A 19,602-nucleotide genomic window follows, 5' to 3' on the forward strand; every position below is an offset into this window, starting at 1 on the left:
ATCCTTACCACCTGGCAGTGCAACATACTCACTTGCTAGTCTCTCAGTTGAGCATGGGTAACATATTAACTTCCACAGGAACTTGTTGATACCGCATTTGCAGGTTTAGTTCCTGTGTTCAACTTTTGACTCCCCCTAAAAATTAAGCTTTTCCTATCAGAAGTTCAGATGGAGAAGCTTTGCCACACTTGGTATTTCCTACAGGCCCTAACTACACCTACAATGGAGGATTTCATGGTGGTGTTCTTGGACATAGTTCCATTGATTTGATTTACGTGGCTTGCCTGGAAATCCATCAGACAAACATCATCAAAGCAGTTGCCTATGACAACCACTAATGAGGTTGAAGGACCGATGCTGCCGTTACGTCAGTCCCCGAGTTTCCCTGTGAGCAGAAGCTCAGAAAATATCTACATTTTTGGCTCTCTCATCCGAACACTCTGTACTGGTTTTTCATAAGGATTTAGGAGTCCTGAGTTTTTATTCCTTTTTGCCAAATGTGGTCTCCTCCTTTAACATTAAGAAAGAGATTGTTGTTCCCTCCTTTTTCCATTACCCTGCGAATGGCAAAGATCTTGTTACAAACGTTGTATATTTTTCAGCCCTCAGTTAATAAGTCGAGGCCACTTCCATATTTCCACTTCCATATTTATTTTTTTTGGATGGGTCAAAAGGCTTCGCAAGTCATTCATGCCAATTGGCTAAAGTCAATGATCTGGAAGGCTTTTGGAATGGCTCTCTCAGACAGGATGACTGCTGAAACCACATGGGAGCTAGCTACTTTGTTTGCCTTTTGCCATGAGGCGTCTATGTACTAAATCTGAAAGACAAGTTGTACTTTTAGGAGTGGTTTTCTGTCCTCCTCTGCTTGGGTATAAGATCCCACATTTTATGACTCATGTGCTTCCTAAGAAAGATAACAAAATAGTGAGAAGGTGTAAGCTCACAAAGTCCTGCTGAAGTGTTGCATTATGGATGTTTCTACCTTCTCTGGTATGGAGGGGCTTTATCCCATTTCCCACAACTCATAGGCTATCATCATCATCACCCATAAGCAAATAATTTGGCAGGTAAAACATTTTAAGTTATACTCCATTTTCATGTACATATTTAGCAAATTACTTCACACCTCACTTCAAGCCTGGCACAGCCAGGGCACTCACATTACATTGAAGGGGAGAAAAATAAACATTATTTATCCTTCTCTACATGCTACATTTCCTCCTGGTCACTGATCATCTTTGCCCTCATAAAGATATTTGATTGTAAGGGAGGGGGGGTCTACTTGGTGACTGAGTAGTCAACAAATGTGTTCTTTTCTTAACAGAAAAAGGGCAGACTTTTTAGTTAGGAAAATTAAACATTGTATTCTATATTAATCAACATGTTAAATGCTGGTGATGAGCCTTGAATGATATTGATGTGATCAGAAGTCTAATATTTCAATACTTTCTGACAACACTTTGACCATCATTAGTTCAGTGAAAAAGAGCATTATACTTCACCTTAAACACTCAAGTTTCTGTAACAGGCACTATAGGTGGATTTTACCCTGCAATTTAAACAATGTAGTCTTTAAACAACAGAATAAAAGCAGAGTTTAAATGACGGGTCTGCTGCACCCACATCACACGAGGTCATGCGTTTAGACTAGAAGAAAAAAGATTTCGTCTAAGGCAAAGGAAAGGTTTTTTTACTGTAAGAACAATCAGGATGTGGAATTCTCTGCCTGAAGAAGTGGTTTTATCAGAGTCCATACAGATGTTCAAACAGCTACTAGATGCATACTTGCAAAAACAGAATATTCAAGGATATAATCTTTCAATGAAGGGTAATAACTGCTTGATCCAAGGATAAATCTGACTGCCATTCTGGGGTCAAGAAGGAATTTTTTCCTAGCTTGTTGCAAAATTGGAAGTGCTTCAAACTGGGTTTTTTGCCTTCTTTTGGATCAACAGCAAAAAACATGTGAGGAAGGCTGAACTTGATGGACGCAAGTCTCTTTTCAGCTATGTAACTATGTAACTACTATGTAACTATGTAACTATGTAACTTCATTGAGATTTACTAAACTTCCTTTAACATTGCGGCCTGTTAAGCTTCGCATTGTGAGATTATCAAAGAAGTAAAAATTTAGGCAAGGTCTTAATACAATATTGTTTTCTAAGTTCACCAGCATTACCAAAAGTTACATGTTAAGAGACAGTTACTAACACAATAATTGAAAGGGAGCCAAAATGGAGACAATACATTTGAGGATAGAGATAAATACAAAGATGCAGGGTAGATTTAATGTTTTCATACCTCACTAATACATATATTTGTTACATATAGAGGACAACTAAATGGAATATTAAAAATCCTGAGAAGTGACAGTTCCCTTTAAACAATAATATTATAATGTGCGAATACGGGAAATGTCTTGTATGTCTTGTTTAACAATTTAAAGTGACATGGTACCAATCCAAGGCTGTAAGGCAGGACAGGCATTTTATGAGATATATATTGGCATCTGCCCCAGAACTCCGACAAAGGCTTCTTCCTTCATCATAAAGCTTTTATTTTGTGCTTTACCCAAGAGAGTGGTCAAAAATAGTCTTCTGTACAGACTGTTGTTTTTGGAGGTTTTCTAAATCAATCTGCCAGCACTGATTAAATAACATTATGTGAAATTGCTTGTTACAGGCACAATATCAGTCATAAAAAGGTGTGGGTGACTGATCCAGTCATTAATATTGACACACTAAACATATGATTTGTCAGCTTTGAGTCACATCAAATGCTGCATGATGCCGAGATTAGCACTTATTACAGGGGCATCTCCGAAAGGCATGCTTAAGGAAGATGCCCTGTTTTCTTGTGCATGATGTCAGTAACAAAACCAGTATAAACAGACTCCGGCATTATAATTGGAATGTTTCCATCTTGCTAACAGCATCTTATGCAGTAAATGTCTAATTCTATTTAAAACCCATTAATGACCATTCCGATCACAACATCACTGGTAATGAACGTAATGGATAAGCTGAAACTTAAGAAGTAAAGTGTTTTTTATTTTATTTGGGATTGACATACTGGTAATACATCTCATCTAGAGAACACAGTACTCTATGTCCATATGCTATGGACTACTGTATTGTTAGAGTGTCACAGAAAATACTTGAAAGCAAGGAAAATCTTAATGCATTGTTACCCTAGCAAATAAAAAAAATGAAAAATACTGTATTATATATGTTACATATCTTGCTGTATTACTACAGCTCTCATTATGTGTTTATAGAATAGAAAGAGAGAGCATGTATTGAGGTGTTACATGTTATTTTGGATTACACCATTTACGGCAGCGAATGTCCCTTTTGAGTCATTTTGGATCATTTGGAGACTTAAGTCCATTGTGCCTACTGTAGCCTAAATTTTGCAAGTCAGTTTGTCAACTCACCAGCTCTTGGCATCAAATTCATCTTTAAAATCTAGATAGTAAAAACAGTGACAACATGCAAACAAAGAAACTTGCAAACATGGCATTTTTGTTTAAATCTGATTTATTTTCTTATTTTCAGTTTCTAGATCAGGGCTTCCATTTAACATTTGCCTTCAGGAGAAAATCTATTCAATTGTCAGGAGGTTTGTCATTCAAAAATCTGCCAGACAGTTATTTTTACACTATACAAGCCTACGAGACACAGCTCTAACAAAATGAAAACATATTTCAAAACCCCAATATTTCTCTTACCAAGCCAAAGTGTCTCTAACCAGCTGATGCCGAAGCTATGTTCTTATTTTTTGCAAAAAATAAATAAACATAGCATAGCATAAAGTGAAACAGTCATCATATTCAAGTTAACAGATAAAGCAGTGAATATAAAGTTTACCATAGTGATAAATTATATATTTAATTGCTTAGAAGATGCCATGGACTTATTGCAACAATCAGAGGTCCATGGGAGATAATTTAATATAATATTCACTACCCACCACCTTGTCCTACCTAACCTTATTGCCAGCACATCGGCATTAGAACATAATTACCATCACTTTTAAACATGACTGCTGGAGGAATATCTGTTACAGTAAACAGGAGAACCGCCTGTAGGGTGTTCCTGCTCACCTTGTCACTCAGCTAACCTCATCACTGATTTGCAGGTGGGGGAACATAGATTTACATTTATATTTAAGACAACCTGTAGATTTGCTAACAGTTCTGTCAACACAATGTATAGTTTATTTTTAACGCACTGTCATTTATTTAAGGTTTTCTTGTGCTGTCTTCAGGTTGACGATGTTTCTATTTATTATGTAGGTCAATGTGATAAATCTATAAACTCTTGAGGTTTTGGAAGGCCTTCTTTGTAAATAAGAGGCTTCTTTGCAATTCCTCTATGCCATAGCTCCAAACTCTGGACGGGGGATTTAGATAAATAAAAGGAAGGCACTTACTTCTTGCTCCCGATGCTGGTCCTAGAGTTCCATAATCACAAATTGCCAGAAGAAAATAAAGTGGACCGCACAGTCAGTCAACAGACAGCTCCAGTGATGCAAATCCTTCAAAGTACTTTATTCAAACAAAATGCAACATAGTTGGTGGCTCCGTGAACCTCATAGAGAATAATAGATCAAGCAGTGAGTGCATGAAATTTTTATTTTTTTTTTTAAAAGGACACTGAAAGCATTTTACGTCTTAGACTGATGCTTTATCGATCTTCATGCAGGTATTTGGGTTCTTTTTTTAATTTTATTACATTTTTTTGTATTTTGTGCATAGTTTCTTTTATTGTGTGCACTCAATACTTGATCTGTTATTCTGTATGAGGTTAACTGAGCCTCCAACTATGTTGCATTTTGTTTAAGTAAACTGTCACCTTGAAGTATTTGCATCACTGAAGCTCTGTGTCTATTGAAAGTGCGGTCCACTTAAATTTTCTTCAGGTGCTTTGCACCTTTTTCTGATTGTGCATTTGATGGTTTACTAATCTGTTTCTCTCATATCTTCTCTCACAACAGGTATTTACGAGATACGGCAAATGTTACACTTTTAACTCGGGACAAAATGGACGCGTTCCTCTAGTTACCACAAAGGGTGGTACAGGGAACGGTTTAGAACTGATGCTGGACATCCAACAAGATGAATATCTGCCGGTCTGGGGAGAAACAGGTAAATAGTCTTCATAATGTACAAGATAAACTGTGTATATACTACTTACTGCCTGTCTCAAGCTAAGCATATCTGTACTGCAGATGAGACGTCCTTTGAAGCAGGAATAAAAGTGCAGATACATAGCCAAGATGAACCTCCTTTCATTGACCAACTAGGATTTGGAGTGGCCCCTGGATTCCAAACATTTGTATCTTGCCAAGAGCAAAGGGTAAGTTTTAAAGTGAAAAAAATGGCTCATTCAAACAAGTTTCAATGTTAAACATTTCTCATTTTTCCTGTTCATTTGATGGCTTTCATATTTTGTTGGCTTGTAACAAAGGTTGGAATGGATATAATGAATCTAAATTTAGAATGGAAAATAGCTGAGGGAGAAGACTTTGTGGTTGCCAAATGCAGGGTTATAGATTTTGTAGACGTATGTGTTAGCGCTAAACAACACAACAACAACACATATCATAAAGAATCATTTTGGAGTGCACTCAGGGAGCCTCATGCCAAACTACAAGAACCATCTATAATAAACTCTAGTCACACACACAATTTATATTGGCAGAATTAACCAGGAAAGTGCCAAATTTGACACCAAAAAGCCAAACTAAAAACACAACAAAAATGGAGACTTGGTCCAGATTGATTATTTTGGCTTAAAAATTATTTCCTAGTCAATTTCTGACAATTCCTAGTTTTTTTAATAACTGTGCTAGTCATTTAAATTGTAAGGACGGTAATCTCAACTTCGTGTCGTTATACACACCCTGCGTTACCACAACCAAAGACGAATACAAATAGGCTAAAAGAACAAGGGAAACCCAAGAGAGATGCTGCACTGTTAAAAATTTAATCATTTTCAGGTGATACAAACCACATATAAAAGAAGTTTTCATCTTCCGAGTGTAGCCAAGGCAGAGTATTACGTATTTAAATTACTTGTCAAAAAAGAAAACAAAACAAGCACAAATCACAGTGTAAAACCATCAGTAAAAGTGGCACACCTACTAAAATACCATCACTTTTATAATAAAGTGTTGACCTGCTATTTGGCCTGCAACACAACTGCAAGTCTCACAGCATAGTAAATCCAACACAGCGCTTAGTAGGATGTGCTGTTAAGTAAAAGGGCATAAATGTTAAACCGTCAACTCTAAGTCTATGGTGCTAAGCAGCCTATCCTTTCTGCTCACGGGTCCTAATTCCTATGACTAGTGGGATAACAACCAGAGAATCAGTCATTTAAAATGACACATGCACCTTACTTACATAAAAATTATGAAAGATTAGATTCAACTTTATTATCATTGCACAGTGTACAAACAAAGACAATGAAACATAGCTGGCCTCTGATCAGAAATACAATAGAGATTAATAAAAAGCAAATAAAATAGAGAATGGAACTCAGTAAAACGTATAGCGGTCCACAAAATACCAGAATACATCTAATATCTAAAACGTATAATCCATCAATCATTACTTTAACAGCCCAGTAATACATATATTTTGTATGGTGAGTCTGATCTTTATTTTATTGCTTTTTAATATGGTTTAATTTGCTTAGACATTTGCTTTAGGGTTTCATTGCAATGCCATATAGCCAGCATGTATTTTTACTAAATGAGGTATAGAAAGTTAGCTGGTAACTTATTTGCATCAGGCAAGACGATGATGTTGAGTTTAGAGGGTTAGAAGCAGCCATTAAACTGTAGCCCCAGGTTTTGAAACCAGGAGCCGAGTAGCAGTGATCAGCTCCCATGGAGAATAATGGGAGCTACAAGCAACTTCTGGCTTTAATTAGCAGCAGCCGGTAACTCCCTGTCACTACTGGTGAAATTTTGTATTCAGTAAACAGCGAAAATATTGGAATCGAGCCAAGATATTAGTTAGTTGTTTAATATTTTCTTTGTAATGACAGTTGTCCTGAGTACTCTTTTTGGAACCATTGCCATACAGCCATCTTTGTGCATATATAGTATTAAACATGAGACAAAGGTACAACAAACAATGGAGAGTAAGAGGATACAAAAACGTTAGCACCACTAAACTCCTTTGACTTTGGAGAAAGATTATTAGCTGAAACATTGCTGGCCTGTTATTTGGGAATCTACTCACCCTTTTGCCTGTTGTACCCTTGTTTAATTTGTATTACTCTATATGTATGTATATTTTTTTGCATGTTAATTCATGTGTAGTTATATGGTATATTTTAGTATGAATTTAATAAACATTATTTGGATTTTGTAAAGTGTGCTCCTCTGTTTTCTGTTTGCCGTTTGTTGTATTGATCCGGTGAGGATCTTAATTGTGAGTGAGAACCTAATTTCTCGGAGACCATTCTCTTCATACACTTTGTGTTTGTTTTGAATAATGTAGCCCTCAGTTCTAAATATATAATGATACTGATGTGACAGTTCTCTCGTTGATACTAAATATTTTAAGTGGGAACTGCTACTAAAGCTTTAACCAAGTCTACTTGGCCAGAAATTGTGTTGATAAGAAGATAACACAGGGAATAAGGCCAAAGAGACCATTGACAAGACCTGTTCATCTCATGAACTTATCTGCTAATGATTATGCAGATTACTGCAAGACAATTTAAATTAAAATCAGAGCAAATGAACCAATCGAGAATGTGAGAAATTTCAGTGCCATTGACCTTACTAATTACTGCAGGGAAATAACACGGGTGAAAAAAAACAAACATAGGGGAACAAATTAACTTAAATAGGAGTAACATATATATTTTTGTTTCACTGCAGTAAAGCTCACAGCAATATATTTAGTAGATATTATGGGGAATATTAAGATAATACAAGTGCTTAGCTTGTTTAATGGTGAGATGATTGAAGAAATAATGCAAAAGATATATTTTCATATGATATGTCTGCCTTCAACCAAGAGATGGTGGTGAGACAACTAGCAAGAAATGTTGTATTTTAAATGGTTCCATCAACCCTCTAGAGTCTAGACAATTTTTCAGTTTTAAATGTCTTAATGTAGTGTTATCACCTATTGTATCCGCCCCCCATATTTTTAGTTTAAAAAAAAAAGAAAAAATACTCCCAACGTTTCAGCAAAAAGCCTTTGTCAAGCAACACCATGCTCCCTTGACAAAGGCTTCTTGTCGAAATGTTGGGGGTATGTTTTTCTATTTTTACCTTTGATATCTCCCGAACTGTTTTCAAACTTGGTTCAGTTCAAGTATTTAGCTGGTATGTTCTGTGTGGTTTTTTTTTTTTACTCTTTACGTTTTAGACTAATTGTTAGGATTGTGTCTTATGTTTGTTCTGTGTTACCATTTATACTTTTTTAAAATTCTATTTGTCATATGTTAGATGTGCCTTATGACACGTTACTGATAAATGGTGATTATCTTGGGTTAGTGGTATGGCTCTTTTTCTATAGATAGAACAATTCCCTTTGAACATTGTACATGTATTGAGTACATACAGAATGAAGTTTTTTGATACTTTTATTGGTTGCTCTCCTTTTTCTCAAAGGTTATTGTATCGTGTGACTCTATGAGTTTATAATGTGCCCTCCTTTGTGATTACTTTTTCATTAGATGTTTTTTTAATACACAGGGCATACATTAGTCAGTCGGGAACAGAGTTTTAGGTCGCATGCTCCTATACTCCGGCACAAGCATACTAATTTCTCTGTATAGGCAACATTGTGTTACAAAAAGAAATGCCGCGCATACAGATAGCTCAAACTATAACCACTTCTAAAAGCAGAAGTGGTCATGGTGGTAGGAGCAATTCTTTAACTTTTCGCATTAATTCGTTTGCACGCAAAGGTGCAATGGAACTAAGAATAATTGAGAATAGGGAATACAGGTGAAATGATATTAAAATTTCAATCCCTCAAAAAATGTCAACAAAAATAATAAAGTTGAAACAAATCTTCACTGGCTTGAATGTTTTTGTTTCCAGAATCTCTGTTTTGGCCTAAATGTTTTTTTTTTTTTTAACATTGGTTAACAATTTATCAAATTCCATCAACTGGCTGGTAAATAAACTAGTAATAAAATATTGTGAGTGTCTATTGCATAACAGTTGTTTTTATTCACTGCTTTCTAACTTTAAAGCTCAATTTCCACAATTGTATTTTTTTTTTTAAAGTACATAAGATTGAAATAGATTGAAATCTATTGAGATAATTAGAGAATTAAAGAAATAGTTCTAACCTTCCTCAAATCAAACCAAATTCCAGCAGGCTTATTCAACTTAATGGATCCTTAAATCCTCTTTTAAATGATAATCATTTGTCTCCAGATATTCATTTGTGTTCAAGTTCAGACTATTTTATACCCTGCAAACATGCTGTTTTAACATCTTAAAAGCTTATTAAAGACTGTAATGAATGAGAGAAGCCCGTTTAAATTGGAACCTACATAGTAACTAGAGCTGCTGTGAAGATGACTCCCATGTCGTTCAATTAAGAGACTTATTAAACACTATGTGACTTGTAACCTTGTGTGTGACAAATTGTGAATTCATGATCAGAAATGAGTAGAATTTCTTACTTTTTTAATAAAGTATATGTAACAAAAAAAGAGCGAGAGAGATAGAAAACTCACTCCTACTTTTAGTATATTTTGGATCCTTCAGCCATATACATGCACCTTGGGCAGAGGCGTAACTAGAAACCACAGGGCCCCAGTGTGAAAATTGACCTTGGGCCCCCGCATATGTGAGTGACGGGCCCAATAGCAGCTGTGACCCCTGTGACCCCTGTCTTTCCTGCTTTTGAGCATGGAGTGAGGCAGGGAAGACCATAGAGACTCAGGTTTGTTCACTACGGTGACTTTAGAGTGAATTTCAAATTTAAGGCCAAAGTAGCCAAACTGGAAGCATAACTGAATTAGAGAATTATTAAATTTTGTTAATTCTGGCCTTAAATTTCAAATTCACTTTTAATTCTCACTTAGTAAATAACCCTGTAATTGTCTGTTTCAAACACTGTCCGACCAATGGTGCATGTATATGGCTGGAGGATCTGAGGTGTACATACCTATCTGCTCATCGCACTAATCCACCTTCTACTGTCACTGTCTTTTTCACCTGTGATTCTTCTAGATTACATACCTGCCCCCTCCTTGGGGTGACTGTAAATTCAGTGCTATGGACTCCGAGTTCTATGACACATACAGTATCTCTGCCTGTCGGATTGACTGCGAGACACGTTACTTGGTGGAGAACTGCAACTGTCGCATGGTGCACATGCCAGGTACTGACTGTTCTAGCTCCCAAATAAACATTAATCAGAAATTAAGTCTCTCAACAAATACATTCAAATGTAGGAGTCAGGAAGGTGTAGGTATTTGTAGTAGAAGGAGTTAAAGATGAGCGAGGAAGCGTGGTAGTGAAAGTAGGAGTCGGGAAGGAGTGGGAGCCTTTTTCGGTGGATTGAGTAGGCCACAAGGATGAGTGAGTAGCAGGAGGTTTTGAAGCTGATGCCATAATTCTACATCAACAGGTAGAAGCTGGGGCATTGTCCTCACATCCTGCAACCCGCTCCTTCCTGACACTGCCTATCCTTCTCGTGCAGTGGCTTATGTGAGATCCATTGTCCGTCTCTTCCAAACTAGAGTGTTTCCATTTTTGTTTCAAAAATACTGTTTGTAATGTCACAGGTTTGGATTCAGAGCCGTCTAGTTAAGCTTTCTGCAGTCTAAAGCTAACATTTGAACTGCAGCTCCCAGAAACCCCATTTGTTCACAGAAAGCACTGCTTATAAAGTCCAATAAACTTGACAACAGGCCCTTTTTGAACATTGAGTAAACCAGGCAAATGCCTAGTGTTCCTAGGCTCTAGGTGATTATTTTAATATTCCATACAAGACCAACAGAGTTATTTACTTGAGTTATATAATAAAATGAGAATTGTCAGTAATATAGAGTTCATTTAAGGCCAAAGTAACTAAGTTACAAAAACATTTCCAAGTCAGCTACGGCCCCAGGTACGCTATTTTGATCTATTTGAAATTCACTTTGAATCCTCAAGAATTCTCACTTTAGTACAAAGCTCCGTGATAGTCACTTAGAAAGGAGAAAGTAATCCACGTTCTAGTTCCCTTGCCTATTTTCAAATTTTTAGTTTGGTGGTTATTAAGTCTCTTAACTGGTGTATGCAGTATGATCAAATTAATTATATTTATATATAAAGGTCTATTAGATGCACATATACTCCAAATGGTGTTTGTGCATTCTATATAAAGTATTGTGCGTGCACTCTTGCGTAACACCGATACCAAATGTGTTTTTGTTTTGGTTTCTTTTCTAAATCTTCACTTGTAATTGAAAAGTATTGCTGACAAATATTTCCCATTATCAGGTGATGCTTCATATTGTACTCCAGAGCTCTACAAAGAATGTGCTGATCCTGCCTTGGGTGAGTACTGCTTTCAACATGTTTTCTTTATTTAGTTTTGTTTGGTTTGTTTATTTTTTTTCTTTGTTTGTTCTGTTTATTGAATTTTTTTCATTTTATAATCTATTTATTTTTTCAAGAATGGAATTATGTGATATAATGTAAAATATGATCAAATATTTTAGCAAAGCTTGTTTTTAATTTTTATTTTGTAGTGGTTATGGTTTTCAAGCTGTTCTTTTAAGCATGTTCCATGAAAATTAAATCTGTATGGGAAAAATAACACTCACACTTATATAATGTGTGTGTGTCTGTAATTATTTGTGGCTTGTAGATAAAATATTTAATTGTCACATGAAAGAAGACTTAAATTTGCCATTTTAAAACGTTTACATTGACCACATTTTCTCTGTGTCTCTCCTGTGTCTGAATGACCTCACGTCAATATCCGTGCCACTCCTCAGATTTCCTAGTGGAGAAAGATAATGATTTCTGTGTCTGTGAAACTCCGTGTAACATGACCCGATATGGGAAGGAGCTGTCCATGGTGAAAATCCCCAGCAAAGCTTCAGCAAAGTACCTAGCCAAGAAGTACAACAAAAGTGAACAATACATACTGTGAGTTGGTATTTCCTATGTAAAAATATAATAAGAACATGATAGGTATAGTTTTTGCGTACAACTACTTTCATACACCTAGTGTTTGTGTAACTAAACTTCTTCCATTTTATTGTTGATACGGGGTGATTTTCTAAGAGAGAAAACATTGTTACATTGTCCATATAAGGATTGGTTTATATATGGCTGTATTGTCTCGTGTTTCTATACCTTCTTTGGATTGAGTGTTCAATCATCCCTATCCTGGTTACTTTATGGGGGAGATGGGAATAAAGAAAGTAAAGGACTATAGACTTGTAACGGAATGGACGCTCTTAATACATTTTTATTACCGTTTGTTTGGCTGTCTGTACACCCCCGTTCGTTTACCGAACCAACTCTGTGTACCCCTTGTTTGCACTTTTAAGTACCGACCACCCCTGGTTGTTAACCCTAAATTGGTTATTAGTTCAAGTGCTTTCCCTGTGTATCCGACATTCGTATAACCGAACGCACATGTTCAAACAATTGGCTGCCATTTTGTATCCCGAACGCGGGCAGCGGTACATGGTCATCAATTGTTGTTTTATGCAATGCAATCTCATAGCTATGCCTTTTTACCCACAAAGCAACTTACTCATTAGATATATACTCTGAGAACGTACACAGTTCATCCAGTTGGACAGCAGTGTGAACTGAGTTACCACCTTTCCTTTGGCATGGTTTTGAAATGCTGTACATGTAAAGAGCACAGTGATTGGCTGAGGGTGCAGAGTCAAGTAAGCCACTCAGTTCACACTGATTTCAAATTGGCTGAGCTACACTTTGTACATTCCCCTCTGGGAGATGTTTTGTGAAAAGGGGAAGTTTGTATAAGTGGATGGGGTTAAGCTGCAGAAAGAAGCAAAGCATTTTTCCTTTTTTTTTTTTTTTTTTAATTCTTTATTTTGTTTGTGCATGAATTGAACAATCTGGCTTGCTACGCCACAATAGCTGCAGGAAGCCTTTCAATAGCAGAACATAACATGGCATAAGAAAATACTGTGCACATTTTTTAAAAGGTCGGGTAAAACTAGGTTGTCAGAATATATTATAGTTATACGCTAAACAAATTGCCCGCTAAACAGATTAACTATTCAATGATTGGAATGTTAGGCTAGGTAGACTTATGAGATTGTTAGTACCGCTTAAAGATATGATAAAGTAAATGATATTGCAGTTTCAGGAGGGGTATACGGTATGCTTATTCAACAGATTAAAACAGGTCTCTCGTATGGTGTGACTATATGATCTTGAGCATGCCAGGTGAGTATACCCATTAGCTAGTAGTGTCCATAAGATATATCGCTATAACCGTTTGGACGTGTGAATGTCCCCTGGGTTTTCCCCAGTGTGAATGATGGACAGGACAGTCCCGGTTGTGAAAAGTCCCTTGTTAGGTGAGGAAGAGACGTCCTCTGCAGCTGCTGACTTGTAATGTCAGGGAGCCCGGTCTGCTGCCAGTCGCTGGGTGCTGGGTAGATTTTCTTTGCTTTTCAGTCGCATGTGAGGATCTCTATTTCAGGAATGATTTGCCTCCCAGTGTGGCGGTGGTTGCGGGCAGTTGATGCCTCTGTGGGGCGTCTTGTTTCCCTGCTTGGAGGAGGGAGGAAATACCGGAGCCCAGTGGAAGACCCCTGGGGGTCCAGTGTTAATGGAGGTGGGTGGTTTGCTGGGGTTCTGGGATGTGTGTGCAAGTGGGTGGTTGCAGTCCGCTCGTTGCACTGCTGCTGTTGGGTATCCTGTGGAGGCTCTGGACTCACCGCTTTCACAAGTGGCCTCCGCCATCTTGGTGACAGTGCCTGAAGCGTGGGTCTTGGCGGCAACTTCGCCTGTTGTGCTTACGGTCGTCGGGTCTCAAGAGTGGGGACCGGGATCACCCCCCCGGTCCAGAGGGGGGGGTACGGGGCCAAATCCCCGCGGGTCTGGCTCTGAGTACCGCATGGTGCGCGGCAGGGCAGCGGCCGTCTACCCCGCGCGCCTCCACAGCAGGCCTCAAGAGTATCAGTAGGATTCCTCCTCCAGGGGACTGAAGCCCGTCTGGCCAGCCTCACCCTAGATCCAGGGTTCTCTGCCCGCTGAGAGACACCGTTGCCGGTCAGTTTTGTGCCAGAAATCCGATTTTTATTGCTTGTCAGGCCTTAAGTTGCAGGAGCTGGTCTCTCTTGCGACCAGCCAGCTTGGCGGTCCGGCCCCGCCCCCGCATTTTTCCTTTTTAATGCCAAACAAAAGAGATTTCAAAAGAGGAGAAAAATACACCATGAAAATAAACGTATAGAATACACTTATGTTGTGTTGGTGATCAGAGTGTACCTTTAATTTGCCGTAGCATAAAAAAGATAATCAAAATGCCACTTTGAAAGTTCAAATTCGTTCCAGTTAGAAGTCCAAGAGGCACAAACAGTGTCTGTAAGCAAGGCAGAGCAAAATAAACAGTCACAATAATTTTGTATTTAGGACAAAATAGCAAATATGTATCTTTTCGGTTTATTCATTAATCCAGAAGATGTGGGGCAAACTGGAGAATTCACTATTTCAGCAATGTTTCCCCTTGGTTATTTTATACTAATATTGGTAATTCCTTGCTCAATGTTAACAATTGCTGGATAACTCTAGGAGTAATGTGGAGGAATGGTTGTTGCCACATCCCTCCTAGTTAAGCATGGTGGGGGTCATTAAAATTAACTTGCTTCCGAGACCTCTTTATTTGTTCCAAACACTGCCAATCTATATACCAGCAGCCTTTTTTGCCTCATTGAGTTCAATATTCATAAACAGGGCTATACATAGGACACGAGGTCACACATTTAGGCTTGAAGAAAGGAGATTTCATCTAAGGCAAAGAAAAGGTTTTCTTACAGTAAGAGCAATAAGGCTATGGAATTCATTGCCGGAAGAGGTGGTTTTGTCAGAGTCTATACAGATGTTTAAATTGCAATTGGATAAATACTTGCAAAAACATAACATACAGGGATACAATTTCTAATTAGTGGGCTAATAGCTGCTTGATCCAAGGAGACATCTGACTGCTATTTTGGGGTCAAGAAGGAATTTTTTCCTAGTTTGTTGCAAAATTGGAAGCACTTCAGACTGGGTTTTTTACCTTCTTTTGGACAACAGCAAAAGCATATGTGAGGAAGGCTGAACTTGATGGACGCAAGTCTCTTTTCAGCTATGTAACTATGTAACTATGTAATATATTTGAGCACTCCACAGACAAGCTACTCTACCGACTCTACACTGCCAAAGGCCATGGGGGGTCTGGCTCTGTCCGACTTTAGATTGTACAATACACCCCACACATTTCCTACCAATTGTAGAATGGTCTAAGACAGGGGTCTGTAAGCTGTGGAAGGTGATAGAAACTAATATGGCAGGCAGACAACTTGTAGTTCTCAAATCGATGGACCAGGCATTGAGTTGACAACTGGCAACTCAATATCCCCTTATTCTAGGAGTTGTCCTTTCCATCTCCACTATATCCCCTGGTTATCCACAGTTTTTAAACCAGGTTTGGAGGCACTCCCTTACACCACACTCTTTCAGATGCTAACACCTCAGATCTGACATATACTAGTAGACATTGAGACTCAAACTCTGCCAGGATTGACAGGACCAAACAATCCTCCTTTCATGATTCAATTTAGATTCCAACAACTCCTGACCTTCCTTTGAAGCTTCCAATAGCGTCCCCTTATTACTAGGAACTTGACCTCATTTGAATCCCGGTGCATACAACCTGACCCCCTGGAACATGAGACTGCATTTATTTATAATACATTCCCATTCCGAATGGGAACATCAACTTACCAGGAAATTTAAAACCAGTGGACAATAATCACAGACACAACTGACTTTGGGGCCATGTTACTATAAAACCTGACTACTATATCCTACAAACTAGCTGGGAGGGAGGGATGGAGAGGGGGTAGTAGAATAAGTACATTGCTGTCAATCTTGAGATAGAAATGATCACTTCTATCTGTCTTTTAATAAGAAAACCCTTAAAGAATCTAGCTGGGGTTGTAGGAAAGAGCCATATGACCATACATGAGATATTGTGGAGCTATTGCCTATTGAGTGGATATTAACTGTGAAGAGGGGAGAGATATTATACAAACTGCCAAGGTACATAGATATTTGTTCGTTAGAATTTATACATGGTATGCTGTTTACTTGAGCCCGCTAGAGACTTGAAACTCTTCATGTTATTTGTTATACATGTTAGACTTGGATTTATGGGTCCTGGGACTTGCGAGTCTCATTCTGTACTTATTTTATACTTGGAAAACTCTTTAATAAAAAATGTATTTACAAAAAAAAAAATAATAGATCTGAAGCTCATAGTTCCTGGATATGTTTTTTTTTCTTAAAGGGAGAAGCAATCTTTTATTCAGTAAAGAAAACATTTAAAACTTAATTTTACATTGTAAATTAGCAAAGCTAAGAAATTCCCTATGAACTATGATTTATAAATCACAACTTGAATGGCACATTATAATTAATTCCCTTACAGTACACACCAAGACTGACACTTCTCATGTCCAGAGACGCCGAGTAAAATCTGTCTCTGACTGGGGTTGATGGAAGCAGCCAATGATTAACTCAACACTGAAGAATTGCCATATAGGACATTCCTGTCACATTCACACAATGAGATGTCTAAAGCATATAGCTATTACATTATGCGTTCAGCACACAATATGAATATTCATACTGAATGAATAGCATATTGTGAAAGAATAAATGGCTACATATCAGAAGATGATTGGGATTTAGTGTGCCTGTGATTTCCAGAAAGCGTTCTGCAGAATTTCGTCCAGTACTTGGAAAATAGATTTTATATTGTTTTTGTCATATTATTATTGTCTGACCAAGAGCAGTAGAGAACGGCTAACTGGCCCAAAGCAGCCATAAACAAAAGCCTTTTAGCTGCAATATTTTTACTTGAGAGATGAGAGGCTAAAGTAATTTATTTCAAAGGTATCATAGTTGGATGGGATTTTTTGTGAGTGTGTTTTGTGTTGGCTTTTATTTTTTATTTTTTTTATTTTTATATTTTTGTTTAAACTGCATATATAATGATATTAGATTGTTATATGTTTGTTAAACATATGTAACTAGAAAATAGCCCAAAAAGATAAAGAAAAGAAAATTAGTAGAAAATTGTAATAATATGAGTATACATAGAATATATAGATACATAGACAGATAGAATAGAAACTAATTTAAATTATTGAAAACATGGGACATAAAGTAGGGGGGGGGGGACAATTGTGTGTATAAATTGTTTAAGGATCACCAATAAAATAAGAAATGTATTCATTTTATGGTAAATCATTTTTTATTTATCCACTGAACAAAATTATTTGCAGGAGGTCTGAAACATTGCAGAATACAGGCTATCGCTCGTAGTTTATCCCTTCCTACAGGTTCAGAATTGTTGTTGGAGAAGGTGAAATAGCAGTTTTAGAATATGCATTATCTGCATTTTTTCCCTGTATTGGTTACTTGATCTCACTTGATCTGTGAACCAAATGGTGCAAAAACGCACATGTATATATATTTTGATGTACACTTTCTCTGAGTCGTTTTTCCAGAAACAATCATATGTAGAAAATACGTCCAAACTGAAACGCCATATGGAAGAAACACAAATTACCTGAAACTAAATCGATTAATTTATTAGTCGATTCGGACTAATCAAATATTTTCTCAGTTTACTAGTCTATTGGTGATAGATTTTTTTAAAATGTTTTCCAAATTTACAAAACTAAATATTTGTCAACTCCAAAGCTCCATTCGCCTAAAACATGCTATAACTTAATATTAAATTATTCCACAATTCCTAGTTGAGTGAATAACGCAATCACTCTTTCACTTTACCGTCTCGTGTTTTTTTACATTTTCTTTATTTAAATTGCTGCTTCTGAGTCCACCCATTTTGTAAAACAGAGCATATATTCCTGTGTATTATAATTGGCATAGAATGAGACTTGAAAACAGTACTGAAAATAACTGTGTTTGCAACAGTAGCTACAAAGACATGACCCTGGTACCTGTATCACATATCACTCAGTAATGTATAGCTTTGATGACACTACGGACTGAGAACCAACAGTTTTTTGCTCCAATTCCATAGTCTCTAAATTAATAAGGTTACTCTACTTCCTTCCGTGAAAGGGTTCCTGGAAGTGAAATGGCAATGCTCGTTCTATTAAGAGGTTGGCGGAGATAGATTTCTACTTGTTTTGTGTTCTATAATGTAATCATGCATACATTACGAAAGGTCAGCCAGATATTTCTATTTAAAGCCCATTTCGGAATTCTAGAACATTTGAACAGTAATTGGATTCAAAACAGTCCTTTTCATGCCAACTTTCACCGAGCACAATATCAGACAATATATTAGCAGAAAAAAAAATGACACAAAGTCATTTAAAATATACAGTGTTGCCTAAAAATGTTTCATACGTAATTGGCTTTTTTAAATATACAGTTTACAAAATGAAACAAGACGTTTGTTTTTGCCGATTTTAAGCTACAATGATTTATGTAGCTTACAAAGGTTATTGACTCACTTTTACTTCTCTACTGTTGGAATGGAAATCAATTTCAGAAGCTGCCCTCTTAGTTTTGACATTCAAAGTGCACTCTACATTTAAAATGATTTAGAATGTCTATACAGTGCTATGCATTTCAGCCAAGTCCAACCCTAGCCTTAATTATATTTCAAAACTAGATAGCTTCCAAAACCTTTTTTGTGTTTTGAGTTCTTTGTTGTATTTTAACTAAATGCTCCTTAGTTGCCCAGACACATAATGGCTAATATATAAAACATGATTATATTAAAAGAAAAATAACATTTACAGCTCCAGGAAGGATGTAATGGATCCTTCCTCTGGGAGTTTTAACCACCTTACAAGTGCATTTGAATCCTGACTACTTCGAAATTTACATCTGGCGTACCTACAATGTATAGAACACAATGGCCGAGCAAACGGGTCTGACCTTCTGGACTCGTAAAAAAATGAAGGGAGAGATCAGGAATTACGCAGTAGCAACTCAATAGTTAGTACAGATTTAAGTCTGTCCTCCTTTTAGAGAATCTTTATAGAAGGTCAATACTCTCCCCAAAATGCTACAACCATTGGCATCCAGTTATGAAGGCATACTGTGATGACACAATGCTTCTTTCCTATTTTCCAGCCTGAGTAATGAACTGGTACTCAAATATGTTTTGTAACTGATGAATTTAAGAAGCAAACGTTTCAAACAGAAGGATAATCCCTATATGAAATCCAGATCGTTCCTGACCATTCTGAAAAGTTTGCTGTCTTTGTAAGCCAATTAACTTGATAAACAAATGTAAAGGTTCTTTTCAACTTGACTTTTGCTGTCTTTTAATCACCTATTTGTGAATGTTGACCTTTAGTAGAATGTTGT

At 37.1% G+C, this 19,602-nt stretch overlaps 1 protein-coding gene across 2 annotated transcripts in view; it reads left to right on the top strand.

Moving 5' to 3' along the window:
* ASIC1 (acid sensing ion channel subunit 1) overlaps positions 1-19,602 on the top strand; it is a 179,563-nt gene that overhangs the window by 135,345 nt on the left and 24,616 nt on the right. For both annotated transcript variants that reach the window (XM_063428563.1, XM_063428555.1), the window contains 5 exons: positions 5,002-5,152; positions 5,236-5,363; positions 10,228-10,378; positions 11,485-11,541; positions 11,985-12,138. In XM_063428563.1, the coding sequence (XP_063284633.1) occupies positions 5,002-5,152; positions 5,236-5,363; positions 10,228-10,378; positions 11,485-11,541; positions 11,985-12,138 (641 nt within the window). The remainder of the gene's footprint in view (positions 1-5,001; positions 5,153-5,235; positions 5,364-10,227; positions 10,379-11,484; positions 11,542-11,984; positions 12,139-19,602) is intronic.

This window comes from Pelobates fuscus, chromosome 1 (genome assembly GCF_036172605.1).
Source record: "Pelobates fuscus isolate aPelFus1 chromosome 1, aPelFus1.pri, whole genome shotgun sequence".
Taxonomy (NCBI): domain Eukaryota; kingdom Metazoa; phylum Chordata; class Amphibia; order Anura; family Pelobatidae; genus Pelobates; species Pelobates fuscus.